General features: G+C 44.8%; 1 protein-coding gene and 1 long non-coding RNA gene across 3 annotated transcripts in view; one reads left to right on the forward strand and one right to left on the reverse strand.

Moving 5' to 3' along the window:
* LOC130297461 (uncharacterized) overlaps positions 1-16,699 on the forward strand; it is a 188,646-nt gene that overhangs the window by 76,681 nt on the left and 95,266 nt on the right. The gene's annotated exons all lie outside the window — the stretch shown is intronic.
* Positions 1-16,699, reverse strand: part of DLGAP4 (DLG associated protein 4) — a 201,823-nt gene that overhangs the window by 53,192 nt on the left and 131,932 nt on the right. Inside the window, exon 1 of one of the 2 annotated variants that reach the window (XM_056549958.1) lies at positions 16,315-16,667. The exons of the other annotated variant lie outside the window; for it this stretch is intronic. Within the exon in view, the coding sequence (XP_056405933.1) occupies positions 16,315-16,513 (199 nt within the window). The 5' untranslated portion in view covers positions 16,514-16,667. Of the gene's footprint in view, positions 1-16,314; positions 16,668-16,699 lie in introns of those variants that run through there. 2 annotated transcript variants of the gene reach the window in all.

Below are 16,699 nucleotides of genomic sequence, written 5' to 3' on the forward strand. Positions count from 1 at the left end.
GTTTGGAACTCGTGATGTCATAGCCCCGCCCCCTCATGATGTCACACCCCACCCCTTCAATGCAAGTCTATGGCTGTCACGCCCCCTCCCATAGACTTGCATTGAGGGGCGAGGCATCATGAGGGGGTAGGGCTATGATGTCACAAACTCCCAGCGCAGTACCCCTGAGCAGCGGAGTACCCCTTTAAGAAAGATTTTGTTAAACCTTTTTTTTTTTCCAATAGGGGATATCTCCCAAAGCGGACACTCTTTTATTCCCCGTGAGTGTCCACTATTAAAAGGGGTATTCCAGGAAGAAAAAAAATTCTTATATCAACTGGCTCCAGAAAGTTAAACAGATTTGTAAATGACTTCTATTAAAAAATCTTAATCCTTCCAATAATTATCAGCTGCTGAAGTTGAGTTGTTCTTTTCTGTCTGACCACAGTGCTCTCTGCTGACATCTCTGCTTGTCTCGGGAACTGCACAGAGTAGAAGAGGTTTGTTATGGGAATTTGCTTCTAAACTGGGCGGTTCTTGAGACAGGTGTCATCAGAGAGCACTTAGACAGAAAAGAATAACTCAACTTCAGCAGCTCATAAGTACTGAAAGGATTAAGATTTTTTAATAGAAGTAATTTACAAATCTGTTTAACTTTCTGAAGCCAGTTGAGATATAGATATATATATATATATATATATATATATATATATATATATATATATAAAAAGTTTTTTTCCTGGATAACCGCTTTAAAGATTCTACTGTATTAAAGGGGTATTCCAGGCCAAAACTTTTTTTTATATATCAACTGGCTCCGGAAAGTTAAACAGATTTGTAAATTACTTCTATTAAAAAATCTTAATCCTTCCAATAGTTATTAGCTTCTGAAGTTGAATTGTTGTTTTCTGTCTAACTGCTCTCTGATGACTCACGTCCCAGGAGCTGTGCAGTTCCTATGGGGATATTCTCCCATCATGCACAGCTCCCAGGACGTGACATCATCATTGAGCAGTTAGACAGAAAACTTCAGAAGCTAATAACTATTGGAAGGATTAAGATTTTTAAATAGAAGTAATTTACAAATCTGTTTAACTTTCCGGAGCCAGTTGATATATAAAAAAAAGTTTTTGCCTGGAATACCCCTTTAAGTTTAACATTTTTTGCACGAATCGCATACACACACTAATAATGCATCTAGCTTCCATGCCGTTTGACATCATAGCATCTGGTTAATTAAACACAAGAGGCCTGCGCCTAGGGCGGCCAATGGAAAAAGAAAAGCGTTGCCTGCTCCTTTGGGTCTAGGCTTGGTTACAGCTTGTGAACTGAACAATTTCAGTGTACATGCTATGTAAGGTCATGTCCACATACCCATAATACATCAGCTGTATACAAGAGTCTAGTATACTACTGTGTTGTATACAGTAAAAAAAAAAAATAATAATTCAGTGTATTATACTTTTATAATGTAAGTCTATGGGAAACAGATTTTGCTGTATATCACACAACAGAATCAGTTTTGTAGGATCCGTTAATATAAGTTTTCATCCTCTTTAGGGTCAATTCACACGTACAGTATTCTGCGCAGGATTTAAAGGGGTACTCCGGCCCTAAGACATCTTATCCCCTATCCAAAGGATAGGGGATAAGATGTCTGATTTCAATCTAGTATGCAGCACCCACCTGTGAGCACTGCAGGAAGCGCTGGAGGCTCCAAGTCTTATGCCTCCCGACCACGGGGACGGAGTATTGTGACGCCTCCGCCCCCGTGTGATGTCACGCCCCGTCCCCTCAATGCAAGTCTATGGGAGAGGGCGTGGCGGCACGACTCTGCCCCCTGTGTGACGTCACGCCGCGCCCCCTCAATGCAAGTCTATGGGAGGGGGCGTGACAGACGTCACGCCCCCTCCCATAGACTTGCATTGAGGGGGTGCGGCGTGACGTCACACGGGGGCGGAGTCGCGCCGCCACGCCCCCTCCCATAGACTTGCATTGAGGGAGGCGGGGTGTGATGTCACAGAGGGGCGGAGTCGTGCCATCACGCCCCCTCCCATAGACCTGCATTGAGGGGGCTGGGCGTGACATCACACGGGGGCAAAGTCGTGACATCACACGGGGGGCGGAGTCGTGACGTCACGATACTCTGTCCCCGTGGTCGGGAAGCATAACACTTGGAGCCTCCATAGCTTCCTGCAGTCCTCACAGGTGGGTGCCGCATGCTAGATTGCAGGTGTCCCCAGCGACGGGACCCCCGCGATCAGACATCTTATCCCCTATCCTTTGGATAGGGGATAAGATGTCTTAGGGCCGGAATACCCCTTTAAAGCTGTGTTCAGTCATTTAGTTTACAATGAAATCTGCAGCAGAAAATCCTGCGCATTAAATCAGCGCCGAATACTGTACGTGTGAATAGACCATTAAAAAGAGTATAAAATTCATGCATTAATTGTAAAACACAAACGCAGTGTGAATTTAGCCTTAGGCTAGGTTCAGACTACGGAATTTCCGCCGGAATTTTTGCTTTGAAATTTCCGGCAGAAATTCCGCTTACTATAATGCATAGTGTAGTGAATGGTTTTCCGTTCACAAATTCACACTTCGGAATTTGTGAAGCGGAAAATCCGGATGAAAAATCCGCTAGAAAATTTCCGCCTGAAGAAAGGGGATGCTCTTTCTTCAGGCGAAAAACCTAGCGGAACACATAGCAGTCTATGGGAGACAAAAGAATCGACATGTCAACTCTTTCCTTGGAATCCTGTCAGAAATGCATTGAAGTCTATAGAGACGGCGCATCTCTGAGCAGTCCGAACGCTCGCATGTTCTGCCACCGCCAGCTATTTGCGGAATGTCCGATGTGTTTTGCCGGCTATGTTTACACTGAGGTTTTTTTTTTTTGCTGCATTTCCTCAGTGGAAATTTGGGCTTATGTCCGAGTCATCCCAAGGTCGAACAGCACTTCTCCGGTGGATTGGACATGTACAATCTTCCACATCCCAATACCATTGTGAACCGTGCAGAATTCCCATTGAAATCAATGGGAGGCTGCTGCAAGCCGAATCCAAGCAGAATTTTCTTTGTGGAAATTCTGTGCTTAATCTCTGTAGTGTGAACAGTGTCGCCGGGGCCTAAACTGTTCAGACGACTTTAAAGGGGTACTCCACTGGAAAACTTTTTCTTTTAAATCAACTGGTACCAGAAAATTAAACAGATTTGTAAATTACTTCTATTAAAAAATCCCAATCCTTCCAGTACTTATCAGCTGCTGTATAATACACGGGAAGTTCTTCTCTTTTTTTTTAATTTCCTTTCTCTGTCCATGTCAGGAACTGTCTAGAGCAGGAGAGGTTTGCTATGGGGATTTGCTCCTACACTGGACAGTTCCTAAAATGGACAGAGGTGTCAGCAGAGAGCACGGTGGTCAGACAGAAATAAAATTCAAAAAAGAAAAGAACTTCCTGTGTATTATACAGCAGCTGATAAGTACAGGAAGGAATGGGATTTTTTTTATAGAAGTAATTTACAAAGCTGGTTAACTTTCTGGCACCAGTTGGTTCTCCAGTGGAGTACCCCTTTAAGTAGTATTTTACATGTAAATCTAGCCCTGCTTATTCATACGTTCTGATTAGCTAGGGCATATAAATGTGTTGTCCTTTGGGGCCCCTTGAGGTGTCGGGGTAAGAGGGACTCCAGCTCTAGAGAAAGGGATTAAAGGGGTACACCGGTGATAAACAATTTATTTGAAATCAACTGGTGCCAGAAAGTTAAACAGATTTGTAAATTACTTCTATTAAAAAATATTTACCCTTCCAGTACTTATCAGCTGCTGTATACTACAGAGGAAGTTGTGTAGTTCTTTTCTGTCTGACCACAGTGCTCTCTGCTGACACCTCTGTTCATGTCAGGAACTGCTTAGAGCAGGATAGGTTTGCTGAGGGGGATTTTCTTATACTCTGGACAGTACCTGACATGGACATAGGTGTCAGCAGAGAGCACTGTGGTCAGACAGAAAAAAAATTCAAAAAGAAAAGAACTTCCTCTTTAATATACAGTGTAGGAGAAAATCCCCATAACAAATATATGCTTCTCTGGACAGTTCCTAAAATGGACAGAGATATCAGCAGAGAGCACTGTGGTCATGATGTCAGCAGAGAGCACTGTGTTCCAAAAAGAAAAGAACTTCCTCTGTAGTAAACAGCAGCTGATAAGTACTGGAAGGATTAAGATTTTTTTTATAGAAGTCATTTACAAATCTGTTTAACTTTCTGGCACCAGTTGATTTAAAATACATTGTTTTCCACCAGAGTACCCCTTTAAAACAGAGAGGCCATTTATTTCCAAGAACAGGGCGCAATGCTTTATTTCTCCACAGCTGATCCAGACATTGGGGTGATCAGCAAAAAGCTAATGTCCATACACAGGGGAACCCCAATATGGAAGAAAAAACAGGGACGACTGGGTATATTAAGTCACATTTGTCAAGTTAACCATGGGGGGGGGGGGAGATTTACCAAAACCCGATCCTGAGGAAAAGTTGCCCAGTTGCCCATAGCAACCAATAACAATTTCCTCTTTCATTTTTAACACGGCCTCTGCAAAATGAAAGAAGCGATCTGATTGGTTGCTATGGGCAACCTCTCCTCTGCACAGGGATTGAAAAATCTCATATGTATTGTAGGCCTCAGCCATTGCAGACACAAGGCATCCTTGTTGCCCATAACAACCAGAGTTCAGCTTTCACTTTCACATTACATTCACTTACATTGGATAAACAGGAAGTGAACTCTGCTCGCTCGCTATGGACGACAATGTCACTTTGCCCCTGAGGCAGCATTTTACATGTGTACAGGACTTATCTGTGACCTGTTTATTCCTATAGAGAAGCCATGTTTACCTCACAATCTGTCCAAATAGGACATGTATACCTCTGGCAAAATGGGGTGCCAACATACACAGGGAGCAGCCCCATTCACTTTAAAGAGTTTTTTTGGGCAAAAGTTATCAATGACTTGTTTTCATGACAGACCATCAATATTTGGGAGTGGCGAAAACTTGTACCCCCCCCCCCCCCATAGATCAACACAGTAATATACAGTGACAAGAGCTGGAAGCATGAAAATGCATATCGATAAGCAGGAAATGGCACCAACGTAGTCACTTGTTTAGTGTTTCCCAACCAGGGTGCCTACAGCTGTTGCAAAACTACAACTCCCAGCATGCCCGGACAGCCAAAGGCTGTCCGGGCATGCTGGGAGTTGTAGTTTTGCAACAGCTGGAGGTCCGCAGGTTGAAGATCACATAATCTTTTTTTTCTAGATTTTGCACCTTTAAAATTGGGTGCGTCTTATATGTCGGTGCGTCCTATAGGGCGAAAAATAAGGTACATGTGAATTGCAGATTTGATGCGCAGGATTTTCTGCAGCCGATTTCAATGTAAACTGAATGACTTGAAATTCTACGCATCAAATCTGCACAGAATACTGTACGTGTGAATAGACCCTTAAAGGGGCAGTGACCGAATACTCTTTCATCTGCACCAAAATCCGTAACATTCCGCGCTGTGCTAAAGTAACTGCATTGCACTGGATTTGTACAGAAGTTGCTATAAAGTGTTCAAGTTGTTTCACGGAATCCACACGTCTCATTCCTCTCATGCTGGGAGTTGTAGTTTTGCAACAGCTGGAGGCACCCTGGTTAGGAAACACTGGAGTGGTTTAAAGAGGTACTCTAGTGGAAATTATTTTTTTTTTTAAATCAACTGGTGGTTAGGGTGCGTTCACACTGCGGAATCTCCGCTCGCTGAATTCGCTGATTCTGTCTGGCGGCTGCCGAAAATACTTCGGCACTAGGGCCGCGAGGTACTGACGGCTATGCAGTGCTTGTGGAATCCACGCAAAGAATGAACATGTTCTTTCTTTGCGTGGAACAATTTCAGCGGCTGAATTGTCCGCCGCTAAAACTCCGCAGTGTGAACAGGTCTCGCGGAGACTCATTCATACTAATGTTATGTTCACACTGTGGAATTCCGCGCAAATTCCGTAGTGTGAACGTACCCTTAAACAGATTTGTAAATTACTTCTATAAAAAAAGAAAAAAAACGTAATCCTTCCAGTACTTATTAGCTGCTGAATACTACAGAGGAAATTCTTTTCTTTTTTGGAACACAGAGCTCTCTGCTGACATCACGAGCACAGTGCTCTCTGCTGACACCTCTGTCCAGAGTAGGAGAAAATCCCCATTGCAAACATATGCTGCTCTGGACAGTTCCTAAAATGGACAGAGATGTCAGCAGAGAGCACTGTGCTCGTGATGTCAGCAGAAAGCTCTGTGTTCCAAACAGAAAAGAAAAGAATTTCCTCTGTAGTATTCAGCAGCTAATAAGTACTGGAAGGATTAAGATTTTTTAATAGAAGTAATTTACAAATCTGTTTAACTTTCTGGCACCAGTTGATTTAAAGGGGTACTCAGGTGAAAACCTTATTTCTTTTAAATCAACTGGTGCCAGAAAGTTAAGCATATTTGTAAATTACTTCTATTAAAAAATCTTAATCCTTCCAGTACTTATTAGCTACTGAATACTACAGAGGAAATTCCGTTCTTTTTGGAACACTGATGACATCACGAGCACAGTGCTCTCTGCTGACGTCTCTGTCCATTTTAGCAACCGTGCATAGCAGATGTATGCTAAGGGCAGCATGGTGGCTCAGTGGTTAGCACTGCTGCCTTGCAGTGCTGGGGACTTGGGTTCAAATCCCACTAAGGACAACAATAAATAAAGTGTTATTATTATTATAATAACGTCAGCAGAGAGAACTGTGGTCGTGATGTCATCAGAGAGCATTCCAAAAATAATTTCCTCTGTAGTATTCAGCAGCTAATAAGTACAGGAAGGATTATGATTTTTTAATAGAAGTAATTTACAAATCTGTTTAACTTTCCGGAGCCAGTTGATTTAAAAAAAAAAAGGTTTTCACTGGAGTACCCCTTTAATACATTTGACCATTAAAATGAATAGGGCCCCTTCCCGTATGCGCTGGTAGACGTTAGCATAACAACAGAATACCGACATCTATCCATCATGTGTGATGTGAACCCCGTCTGTGAATCATAATACGGCATGTAATGGAGCATGCAAAGATTATTTTCCTGATTCCATTAGGCTATGTTCACACTTGGGGACATCTCCGTGCGGACATCCTGGAGACTGCGGGCGCCGGCACAGGAATGCACCTTCTTATAGACGGCCATGCATTTCGTGCGATGTCCACACAAAGAATGAATAGGTTCATTATTTCTGCAGACACGGAAAGCGGAATTTCTGCGCTGGAAACATTCCGCACAGAAATTCCGAGGTGTGAACATGACCTCAATCTATGTGTCGCTGATTGACATATGGGGGGAGATTTATCAAAACCTGTCCAGAGGAAAAGTTGCCCAGTTGCCCATAGCAACCAATCAGATCGCTTCTTTCATTTTTAACACGGCCTCTGCAAAATGAAAGAAGCGATCCGATTGGTTGCTATGGGCAACATTTCATTTGCACAGGTTTTGATAAATCTCCCCCATGGTGCCTATAGAGGTACAGAAAGACCCTGTGCGATTCTGTTAGGCCAGGTTCACACTGAGAAAGTTCCTGCCGGAAATTCTGAGTGCGCCGGGTGCCGACCGATTCGCCACTAGGAACGCGCTGTCCCCATAGGCAGCAATGTATTCCATGCTGATTCCGACCAAAAGAATTACCGAGATCATTCTTTTGGTGGTGGAATTTCGCGCCTGAAATACTAAAGTGTGGTCTGTGCAGTGTAATCTCATTGACAGCAGTGGGACTCTCGTTTGGAAATTCCGCTTGGAAATTGCGTAGTGTGAATCCAGCCGTAGTTTCCACTATAGCTGTGTGTAGGCGCGAGATGGCAATGTGCACAAGGCCCAAGAAGCCATTAATGATTCCTACCAATCCAAAAGAGTAGCCGTATACAGTATGTGAACACGGTATTTACCATTTGGGGCACTGATCATCCAAAATTAGCCTAAAAACATAACCTATTATTTTAGAATGCTGCGAGACCGGAACTGAAAGCAAAATCAATACTCAGAGATTTCTGCTATGAATATGCAGCATAACTGGACAAGATTGGTCCAAAAGATGCCAGAACCAGAATTCTGTGCGGAATTTTAGCAGCAGAATTTTCACAGTAATTCCGCTCCAATTCCGCATAACTCGGAGAAGAGCGGCGGATTCAATAGAGAGAGGACAAGCTGAATTTCAGCTTTGTTTCAGCAGTGTAGACAAGGCCTTGGGACCAATTCACAAGGAGGAATTTCCGAGCGGAATCCAGCAAAAAAAAATTCAGTTCGAAATTCTGATGCAGCAGCCTCTGCTACACCGTGCACATGGCAGAATTTTCGCAGGTGAAAATTCCGCAGCAGGAAAATCAAATTCAAGACTACTCTGTAGAATGAACATGTTCATTCTTATAGCAGAATCCCCTCAGACATGCATTGCCGTCAATGGAGACGAAGAATGCCCCATTGGTCCTTGCGATGACTGATTAAAGGGGTTATCCAGGAAAAAACTTACTTTATATATATATACACATAATCTCAACTGGCTCCAGAAAGTTAAACAGATTTGTAAATTACTTTTATTAAAAAATCTTAATCCTTTCAGTACTTATGAGCTTCTGAAGTTAAGGTTGCTCTTTTCTGTCTAAGTGCTCTCTGATGACACGTGTCTCGCAGTTTAGAAGCAAATCCCCATAGCAAACCTCTTCTAAACTGGGCGGTTCCCGAGACAGGTGTCATCAGAGAACACTTAGACAGAAAAGAACAACTCAACTTCAGCAGCTCATAAGTACTGAAAGGATTAAGATTTTTTAATAGAAATAATTTACAAATCTGTTTAACTTTCTGGAGCCAGTTGATATATATATAAAAAAAAAAAGTTTTTTCCTGGAATACCCTTATGAAAGATATTCCAGCGTTTGAATCAACCCTTAAAGGGGTACTCCGCCTAAACATCTTATCCCCTATTCAAAGGATAAGGGATAAGATGTCTGATCTTGGGGGTCCGGCCGCTGGGTTCTCCGGCCCGGCACCCTGGTGTTCTGAACATCGGGCTGCTGTGGTGACGTGACGGCTATGGCCACAGGTAAACCGGCATGGAGCGGAGTTCGCTCTGTGCAGCAGATTACTGGGGCGCAGGTCCCACAGGGGGTGGGATGGCGGGGGTTAGGTCCCAGCGACAGGGACAGGGGATAAGATGTCGAGGGGCGAAGTACCCCTTTTAGGATCCATGCACAATAGAAATTTTCCAAGTGGAGAAATTCCGCTTTGACATGATGCAGCAGCCTACCATTTTTTTTTTCTTAAATCTTCAAAACCGTGCACACTGCAGAATTTCCACATCGAAATTCAAATTCCGAATCCCGCCTGCTGCGCATGGAATGTCTGCCTGAAATTTCCTTTGGGGATATTTTGTAGTCTGAATGGGCCCGAAACGTTCCTGTGTTGTTTTTTTTAATTAAATTCAGGTTAATATAGACAACAAAGGCATGATGGAATCCACTTCTTTGCAGGTATGTACTCTTTATAAACATTTATTCTATTCTCGATAAGTAGGCTATATATTGACAGTTGTCGCCTCTGTACCATATTTACACAGTGACGTCCTAAACAACAAGAAGGTTTGGAGAACTCTGCTAAACTATGTGCGGTGCTGGGACAGCTTACTATACAAACGACAGAAAAAGAAGGCTCAGTTTATGGTGCAGGAGTATATCCTGTAGAGGTCAATTTACACACGCATTACGCCCCGTGTATACACAGGTGTCCCTTTGTCCTCCGCAGTACAGTTCAGTGTGCCCAACTGTGCCTCCGTCTAGCGCCACCCACAGGAATATATATATATATATATATATATATATATATATATATACACACACAAACACACACATATACATACACACACACACACACACACACATATATATATATATATATTTTTATTATTATCATTATTATTATTATTTTTTATTTTTTTTTGTAAGTGTTGTTCCTCTCCAAACACACCAGTACATGTAGACGAAACAAGAGAGGTCATGTGGAAGGACATGGTGCGAACGCTTTCGAGTAAAGCACAGGTCAATGTGGGCACGTAACCAGAAGTCGCATTACTAAACAAACCCATTCAGGGATGAATGAATCACACAGTTTTGCAATGCAAATACACATTGCAGTTTACAGTGTGAATTGCGGCATGTATTTTTATTTTTGCGTGCAAATATACCTACTTAAAGGGGTACTCCGGTGGAAAACTTTTTTTTTTTTTTCCTAAATCAACTGGTGCCAGAAAGTTAAACAGATTTGTAAATTACTTCTATTAAAAAAGATCTTAAAGGGGTACTCCGCCCCTAGACATCTTATCCCCTATCCAAAGGATAGGGGATAAGATGTCAGATTGCCGGGGTCCCACTGCTGGGGACCCCGGGATCGCTGCTGCAGCACCCCGCTATCATTACTGCACAGAGCGAGATCGCTCTGCACGTAATGACGGGCAATACAGGGGCCGGAGCATCTTTACGTCATGGCTCCGCCCCTTGTGATGTCACGACCCGCCCCTGTCAATAAAAGTCTATGGGAGGGGGCGTGGCGGTCGTCACGCCCCCTGCCATAGACTTGCATTAAGGGGACGGGACGTGATGTCATGAGGGGCGGAGCCATGACATCACGCTGCTCCGGACCCTGTATCGCCCGTCATTACGCACAGAGCGAACTCGCCCTGGGCAGTAATGATGGCGGGGTGCCGCAGCAGCAATCCCCGGGGTCCCCAGCAGCGGGACCGCGCCGATCTAACATTTATCCCCTATCCTTTGGATAGGGGATACGATTCCAGGGGCGGAATACCCCTTTAAGGCATTTGTTTCCAACCAGTGTGCCTCCAGCTGTTGCAAAACTACAACTCCCAGCAGGCCCGGACAGCGCAACAGCTGGAGGCGCACTGGTTGGGAAACACTAGTCTAAGGCCTACTGCACGTACAAGATGCCATATTACGGAAGTGTTTTCCCCTGACAGGACAGAGAATAATCCTGAGCTCACTCTGAACCCCCCAAATCCAATCAACAGCTAAATGAGATCAGTCCGCACGCAACTACCTGTATATAGAAAGCGTCCTGGGTGCTATCCAATTCTAGTGTAATTCGTGGTTCGCACAAGGTCCTCGAAACCCCAGAACGGCATTTTATCTTCACACCGCTAGATTCCCCTATGCAGGTACAGAAGACCCCATCGAGGACTTAGAGGGGCAAAAGGGGACAGACATATAAAATCTTTTAAATTCTTACACAGGGTAATTCTTCACATGATACCTGGCGACGAAGGAGAAAACGCTTATTTCAGCGACAGAACATCTGCCGGTGAAATTCTGTAGTGTGCGCTGTAGTATTGACAGCAATAGGATTCTGCTGCAGCGGAATTAGCAAGTGGAATTTCTAAGCAGAATTACACTAGGACATTCTGTAGTGTGAACCTAGCCTAAATGTTTGGGAAGTTGTCATAGTAAACTATGTGGTGATGCCTTATCTCCCTGAAAACAGAAGGGTTGGGCAGCCGAAATTCAACATGTTTGATCCTTCTCTCCCCCCCCCAACATCATCTGCCAGGGGACCCAAGTCAGGGGGCCCACACACAAATTAGCCGGTCCTGCCGAAAATAGCAGGTTTGGATGACTTATCATGTAAATAAGGGACTTTAGTGAGATCACATGACTATTTTTTTTCTCTGGGAGAGAAATTCGTCTGTCCCCGTTTTTTTTTTTATCCCCGTTTCAGTTCCATTCTTGCAGGCAGTAAACGGATTAAAGGGGTTGTGCGCTGCCCTGCCTTTCGGTGCTCCGCTCACAGCGACCGGAAGTTCATTACTCCGAACGCTGTGTACGGGCTTCCGTGTTCGCGGCCGCAGGGCGTGACGTCACGCCCGGCCCCTTCGTGACGTCACGCACGGCCCCTTTGCGACGTCACGCCCCGCCCCTTCGCAACGTCTCACCCGGCCCCTTCCTGACGTCTCGCCCGGCCCCTTCCTGACATCTCGCCAGCCCCCTTCCTGACGTCTCACCCGGCCCCTTCCTGACGTCTCGCCCGCCCCCTTCCTGACGTCTCGCCCGCCCCCTTCCTGACGTCTCGCCCGCCCCCTTAACGAAAGTCTATGGGAATTGGGCGCGACCGCTGTCACGCCCCCTTCCCATAGACTTTGGTAGAGGGGGCGGGCGTGACGTCACGAGGGGGCGGACGAGACGTCACGAAGGGGCCAGGCGTGACGTCACGCCCGGCGGCCGCGAACACGGAAGCCCCCACACAGCGTTCAGAGTAATGAACTTCCGGACGCTGTGAGCGGAGCTCCGAAAGGCAGGGCAGCGCACAACCCCTTTAATATCATCCGTTTTTTCAATCTTTTTTTTTTTAATCCTTTTTTTACTTCTGAGCATGCTCACAACAAAAACATTTTTTGTTTGTTTATTAACTGAACAAAAACAGACCCAAATTGCATCCATTATTGTCCATTTTTTTTATTTTTTAAGTCCGTTTTTATTTTTGACAGGAGAAGAACGGAACGAGTCTAGACGGCCGTGTGAACGCAGCCTAATGTAATTAAAGGAGTAGTCCAGTGGTGACCCAGTGGTGAACAACTTATCCCCTACTCTAAGGATAGGGGATAAGTTGCAGATCGCGGGGGTCCTACCGCTGGGGCCCCCTGCGATCTCCTGTACGGAGCCCCGACAGCCCGTGGGAAGGGGGCGCGTCGACCTCCGCACAAAGCGGCGGCCGACACGCCCCCTCAATACAACTCTATGGCAGAGCCGAAGCGCTGCTTTCGGCAATCTCCGGCTCTGCCATAGAGATGTATTGAGGGGGCGTGTCGGCCGCCGCTTCGTGCGGAGGTCGACACCCGCTATCTGGCCGGAGAGCCGGGCCCCCGTACAGAGAGATTGCAGGGGGCCCCAGCGGTCGGACCCCCCGCGATCTCAAACTTATCCCCTATCCTTAGGATAGGGGATAAGTTTTTCACCACTGGACTACTCCTTTAAGGGCCTTTAGTGAGATCACCATGACTATTTTTTTTCTCCGGGAGGGAAATCCAAAGTCTCTCTTCTCTTAGGGTATGTTCACACTACGTATTCCCGCAGAATTCCGTGCTGTGAACATAAACATCAGTGTGAATGAGTCTCTGCGAGACCCGTTCACACTGCGGAATTTCAGCGGCGGACAATTCCTCCGCTGAAATTATTCCGCACAAAGAAAGAACATGTTCATTCTTTACGCGGAAGTCCGCCAACACTGCATAGCTGTCAATGGTGATGGCGCAGTGCCGCGCGGTCCTTCCGCCGAAGTATTGCGGGGGCAGCCACCAGAATGGAATCTCCGCTCGCGGAATTCTGCGAGCGGAGATTCCGTTCATAATCCGTAGTGTGAACATACCCTTACAGTAAAGACCCCCCTTCTATATGTTGTTGTAGAAACTTTATTTCCTCCAGACCACTTCTCTTCTAGGTGTTGTAAAACTACCACTCCCGTTGGCTTTCCGGGCATACTAGGAGTTGTAGTTATGCCACAGCTGGAGAACCACAGAAGATGCCACCTTGTTAAAGGTCCAATCCTGATTATGACTAGATTGATGCCCCAACTTATTCACAATTATCTATGTGCAGTCTGAACCAGGGCTCAACAAATCCCAGGCACCATGTTGTCATGGCTACTAAGAATTTTACGGTGGTGCCTAGGTTTTTGACAGTCCTTTTTAATAGGTGTTGTCAATCTTAAAAAAAATTAAAATAAAATAATGATAATAATTCCAGCGTTGATACCTTGTTCTGCCTGTGGTCGGCACTCCAGCGTTACATGAGCTGCGGACACCAGGTGACTGCTGATTGGCTGGGATGGTCACGTTACATCCGCTGCCCATGTTACACCGGAGCACAAGCCAATGACATCTACTGCTAAACGCCAAAGCTGACCGGAGGCTGAAGGTGGTACCAGCACGGGAAGGGAAGCGGAGGTAAGTTAAACAGTTTTTTTTTATTAGGATGAGGGGACACTAATGACTGTGACACACATGGAGAAATGAGGGGACAGTAATGACTGTGACACACGTGGAGAAATGAGGGGACAGTAATGACTGGCACAGGGAGAGATAAGGGGACACTAATTGCTGTGACACAGGATGAGATGAAGGGACAGTAATGACTGTGACACACAGGGACAGATGAGGGGACAGTAATAACTGTGACACATAGGGAGAAATGAGAGGACAATAGTGACCGTGACAGCGGGAAAGATGAAAGGAAAATAATGACTATGACACAGGGAGAGATGAGGGGACTATAATGACTGTGACACAAGGGGAAGATGAGGGGACACTAATGACCGACATCATCTCGGCTCCTAAATGTTGTCCGGCCCTGGTCTGAATAGTGATGCAGTCACAGAACTAGGTTTTTGTCATGTACAGTATTTCTTGGCAGCAGCTGCCTGGCACTAGTTGTCTGATGCCATCACTGGCGAAAAACCATTAGGCCACATAAACAATTTGGTGAACTTTTGATGAGCGCGGCGCTCGCCCTAACCCCTATGTTGTGACAGTTGTTCCGTAACAGGAGTCGCAACAGCTGCTGTGACACGAACCCCATCCCGGAGGAGCCTTTCCATTCCGAACCCATCACCTCTGTACCCACTATACATCACCATAGAGAATCACACCTATCATGGCGTCTGCAATCCCTGCAGAAACTGCTCACACACATATAGCTATTAAAAGCGCCACGTCCAATAACAGGGAAAAGAAAAAGAAACACGCCGGGACCACATGGAGCAACATCTGACATCTAAGGGACCACTGCAGAGACGGGGAGATAAACAGGAATTCCCACCGAGCTCCACAATACATCACACAGCAAACGGGCAGACACACATTTACATTTTTTTTTATAAAAATAAATAAATTATATATATATATATATTTTTTTTTTTATAATAAAAAAATATAAAATTATATATATATATATTTTTTTTTATAATAAAAAATATAAAATTATATATATCTATATACCGTATATATATTTTTTTATAATAAAATTATATATATTATATATATATATATATTTAAATGTATATATACACACACATATAATGTATTTTATTTATTAATTATGTATTATTATTATTAATAATAATATATTAATAATAAATACATTAAAAAAACATATAAAATAGTGTGCATGTATATATATATATATATATATATATATATATATATATAATCCCAAAATAAAGCAGCACTACTTATCCAGTCCAACCAAAAAATTGGTGCCAGCGTCCCAAAGGACTTGATCAGAGTCCATCCAAGATAAAAACCAGATACAGGCGCAGCACTCCAACAAAATAAGTGATTTAATGTCTCATGTCAGCATTACAACGTTTCAGCTCCTCCTGGAGCCTTTTTCAAGCATGAAAAAGGCTCCAGGAGGAGCTGAAACGTTGTAATGCTGACATGAGACATTAAATCACTTATTTTGTTGGAGTGCTGCGCCTGTATCTGGTTTTTATATATATATATATATATATATATATATATATATATATATATATATATATATATATAAAAACAATAAAAAAATAAAAAAACGTAGACTGGCATGAAAGGAACAATTAGTATTTTACTAAACGTGTCATATGCCATGTCCAGACTTGGAGCTGTTGCCAATCTACATGCCATGTGCCAATAGGAAATGCGATGCCAACTGGCCCAGCGTTTCCCCAAACAGCCATTGCAAAACTACAACTCCCAGCACGCCCGGACAGCCGAAGGCTGTCCGGGCATGCTGGGAGTTGTAGTTTTGCAACAGCTGGAGTCGCTTGCACTAGTGTCGGTGCCAATACTCAATGCCAGGGCTCCGATAGTTAACCAAGTAGCCCGAGGCTACGGTTAACAGATGGCACATGGAATCTGTAGGCAAAGAGAGCAGACTAAGGAGTGAAACCTAAGATTCTATAGGTCCTATAGTATGCATGCCACCTTCTCCTGCCTTACTACCCAGCTGGCATCACTGCCATTTTATCTTCATGGCACAAGGAGGGGAGGGGGGGGGGGGGGGTGACGATCCAGGAGAGCAGCAGGCATCAGAGCACAAATGCAAAAAGGGAGGGGGGGGGGGGGTACACATCAGATGCCCAATCCATAACACAAAGCAAATGCCACCCATGATGGGCATGCCATGCATTAATAAAAAAAAAAAAAAAAAAGAGTGGGCACAATGCACAGAGGAATCTAGAAAACGATGCACTCACATTGCCTCCACAGCTCTTGAAACAAAGCCAGGATGATGGAATCAGTGAGTGGGAGAGACGGGGAGGGGCTCCGATCTTCTGGGGTCTCTAGCAGATGGGCACAAAGAAGGGGGTCCAGGTGGCAGATCGGAGACGGGTCGGATGGTGCTGGGCAGACGTGGGTTCTACGGACAACGGGTGGGGGATCCGCCCTATTCATTCATAGGAAAAGCCCTAGAAAAGACTCCACTACTAATATGGTGATGATCAGGCCGGAGGGGGCACTGTTGTGGGGGTGGTACAGATCTGGGGTGGGCACTGATAGTGGGTAAGTCGCCCGGGTGACACGATAGAGAGACAAGGGACACACACGGACACTCACCCTCCTGCCCGCTCCCTCTGCAGC

This window comes from Hyla sarda, chromosome 13, assembly GCF_029499605.1.
Source record: "Hyla sarda isolate aHylSar1 chromosome 13, aHylSar1.hap1, whole genome shotgun sequence".
Lineage (NCBI taxonomy): Eukaryota > Metazoa > Chordata > Amphibia > Anura > Hylidae > Hyla > Hyla sarda.